This window comes from Condylura cristata, unplaced genomic scaffold (assembly GCF_000260355.1).
Source record: "Condylura cristata isolate star-nosed mole 26May11 unplaced genomic scaffold, ConCri1.0 scaffold00058, whole genome shotgun sequence".
Classification (NCBI taxonomy): domain Eukaryota; kingdom Metazoa; phylum Chordata; class Mammalia; order Eulipotyphla; family Talpidae; genus Condylura; species Condylura cristata.
This window is the reverse complement of record NW_004567159.1, coordinates 774776-777591: the sequence shown is the minus strand read 5'-3', so window position 1 is coordinate 777591 and position 2816 is coordinate 774776. Positions and strand designations below refer to the sequence as shown.

Sequence of the window (2816 nt, the reverse complement as noted above, 5' to 3'; positions counted from 1 at the left end):
GGCAACAACGCCCTTGGTGTCCGGCCCGGGGTGGGGGGTCCCGTGCCTGTGGGCCTGGGGACGCCGGGGTACTGGCGCGCAGCGCCCTCAGCCGGTCTGAGCAGACCAGCTGCAAGATCTGTGGGGCCTCCTTGGGGGACTGGTCGGGTGGCCTCGGAGGGAGGCCACCAGGACAGAGGGTATCAGATCCACACCCCTCATGCAGGCAGGGCGAAGGGGTATCTGGACCTGCGCCCTCGGAGGCCCTTTCTTCACTGGACTGAGGCAATGTTCTGTGCATCCCCCATGGAAGGGGCCGACCCAGAGGACAGGGCCTCCTGGGCTTCCTGGCACCTGCTTGGGGGCGTCTGCTCCACAGCGCTCCAGCATGCTTGAGCCTGGTCCTCCTCCCTCCAGCAGAAGCCCTAGATGGGCGTGAGGCTCAGGCAGGCTCCGAGCAGGGAGTGGGGCCAGGGTCTGGAGGGAAGTGGCCGCCCCTCTTGCCCGCCGGCCCTGGGGGAGGCAGGGGCATCTCGGGCCTGGGCGCTGGCCCTCCCTGCCTTGTCTTTTGGCGACTGAGTGGCTTAGGCTATGGCCACTCGGGTAGCAGGAGGGCCGGTCTGCCTCAGACACAAGTCCCGCCCGGCGGCAGACGCTGACACTGCTCGTGCCGGGGAGGGCCGGCCCCAGGCGCGAGGAGCTAGCTGGTGAGGCCCGGGCTCGGCTGGTGTCCCGAGCGGTCCAGGGACACCTTCCCTGCCCAGGCCGGGGCATGCCTGCTCTCTCCCTGTGGCTGGCCAGGCCAGGCCTGGGGGTAGGGGTGCGGCTTTCCAGAAAGCTGGAGTAAGACAGGCTGGCACGGCTGGGGGCGAGGCCCAGACACAGCTCACACTGGTGGAAAGCCAGCCCCCGGCTGGGGGCGCAAGGGGGTGTCCCTGATGTGTGTCACTCTTTCTGGGCACCAGCGGGCATCCTAGAACTTGGGAGGAGCTCCTGGCCGGCTCCCCTCTTGCCGGCACCCCCCATGGCCCCTCCTCTGAGGCCCGCCAGCTCTGTGCGTCACCTCCAACACCTGCTGTCCCCCCATGCCTCTGGCACCCAACCCAGGAAGGGGCTTGACCCCAGGCAGAGGTGGGAGTTTTGCTTTGTGCACAGACTGGAGCGTGCCTGGGGCGAGGGCTGCTCCCCAGGGCTCTGGCCACACCTCGCCTGCGGCTGCCAGCAGATGGCGGATGGGACAGACAGTGGCCAGCACACTCGCCCCCGTCCTCAGCTCACAGTTTATTTGTAGGCCTGTGGGTGTCTCTGCCCCGGGGCTTGAAAGGCTGTGTGGGTGCTGGGGTGGGCTGGTGGGGGCCAAGGGAGGGGTGCTCTCCCCCCCTAGCTTGCCATGTCCAGAAGGAAGCAGCTGTGTCCGGGGCCACGCGGAGGGCTGCCCCTGCTCAGCAGGGGCTGTGCACCCAGAGGGGAGGACTTTGAGGGTGGGCAGGAGGGCCTGAGGGGCTCGGTGGAGAGACTCCGGGCTTCAGGAGCGGGTGACCACCTGGGCTACAAAGAGGACCTTGTAGGTCTCCTTCACGTCCCCACGGATCTGCAGCAGGGCTGAGGCCGTGAGCGGCTGGTCCGGCTGTGAGGGAGGGGAGGGGAGCGGCCATCACCTGCACACCTGCCACCCATGCGCTGGACGGCCGCCGCGGCCCTGCCCCTGCAGGACACTGCTGGTGTCCATGGCACCTACGTCAAAGTCGGCGGGCGGCACCCAGGAGATGCTGATGGTCCTGGTCTGGCCACGCTCCACGAAGCCCTTGGAGGGCTCGATGGTGAAGCCCTTGTGCTGCAGGGCGGCCACGCTGTCCACGCTGAACTCCACCATCTGCGGGTGGGCGGGCAGGTGGGGGCCAGCGGGCACAGGGGCTGCCACCCACCACCCTCTCTGCCCTGGCCGGCGGGTACCACCCACACCATGGCAGGGGACCAGCCAGGCCCGGCCAGGCGGCCCAGGGTGGCGGGGCCCAGGCGGGGGAGGCTGTGGCGGGGCCCACCTTCTTAGGAGACAGCTGGGTGGTGCGGATGCAGCCAACCCGCAGCTCTCGGCTGGCGGGTGGTGCCGGCTCAACTGTGTCCAGCTGGACGTAGTCCAGGGTCACCAGGATGGGCTTCAGCTCCTCGGTTTCTGGAGACAGAGGCCCGGTTGGGGGCTGGCCCGGTGGGGAGGGGTCAGGCGAGGAACAGGGGGTTCTTCTGGAATCTCGGCTGGCAGTGCCCCCTTGAGGGGTGGTCTGGAAGGCCGTGGGCAAAGGCGCGGTGGGGAGAGTGCCCTCGAGGCCCACCTTCTCTGCGCTCCGCGTCGAAGGCAGGGGTCACCGCCAGGGACTCCACAGGCACGTCCAGGGGGTCCCCGCCCTCCACGAACATCATGTGCTCTCGGGCGGCGCCTCTCAGGAGGATGCGGTGGGAGATTTTCTAGGAACAGCAGCAGTGCTCTGGGCCTGCGACCCCAGGCTGGGGCTGGGGGGGGCTTGGGGGCGCCACCCGACCCCGCGCCCATGCCCCGGGCTCAGTGTCCGCACCACAGGAGTAGGGCTGGCCCTCTTTCCCCAGTGACTGGGCCCCAGTGGGCCGGTGTGGAGAGCCCCAGACCCTGGGGGCCAGGAGAGTGGGGCCGGCGCCGGCCAAACCTTGCCGAAGAGCACGACGCGCAGCTGGTCGGAGAAGTACAGACTCTCGTGGTCCGGGCTGAAGGTCACCGTGAAGTCCTGCGCCCGGCCGGGGTCCATGACGCCCTCGACTGGGACCACGCTGAACACGCTCTGGCCACTGTAGTTCTGCGTGCCTGC

At 69.1% G+C, this 2816-nt stretch overlaps 2 protein-coding genes across 2 annotated transcripts in view; both read right to left on the bottom strand.

Moving 5' to 3' along the window:
* Positions 1–1005, bottom strand: part of TMEM52 (transmembrane protein 52) — a 3089-nt gene extending 2084 nt beyond the window's left edge. The window contains exon 1 of the mRNA XM_012734534.1: positions 929–1005. Coding sequence (XP_012589988.1) covers positions 929–1005 — 77 coding nt within the window. The remainder of the gene's footprint in view (positions 1–928) is intronic.
* Positions 1006–1260: 255 nt separating this feature from the next.
* The window catches only part of CFAP74 (cilia and flagella associated protein 74), a 22930-nt gene continuing 21374 nt past the window's right edge, over positions 1261–2816 (bottom strand). The window contains exons 17-21 of the mRNA XM_012734533.1: positions 2658–2812; positions 2300–2442; positions 2022–2172; positions 1718–1852; positions 1261–1606 (exon numbers count right to left, since the gene is read on the bottom strand). Of these exons, the coding sequence (XP_012589987.1) occupies positions 1505–1606; positions 1718–1852; positions 2022–2172; positions 2300–2442; positions 2658–2812 (686 nt within the window). The 3' untranslated portion in view covers positions 1261–1504. The remainder of the gene's footprint in view (positions 1607–1717; positions 1853–2021; positions 2173–2299; positions 2443–2657; positions 2813–2816) is intronic.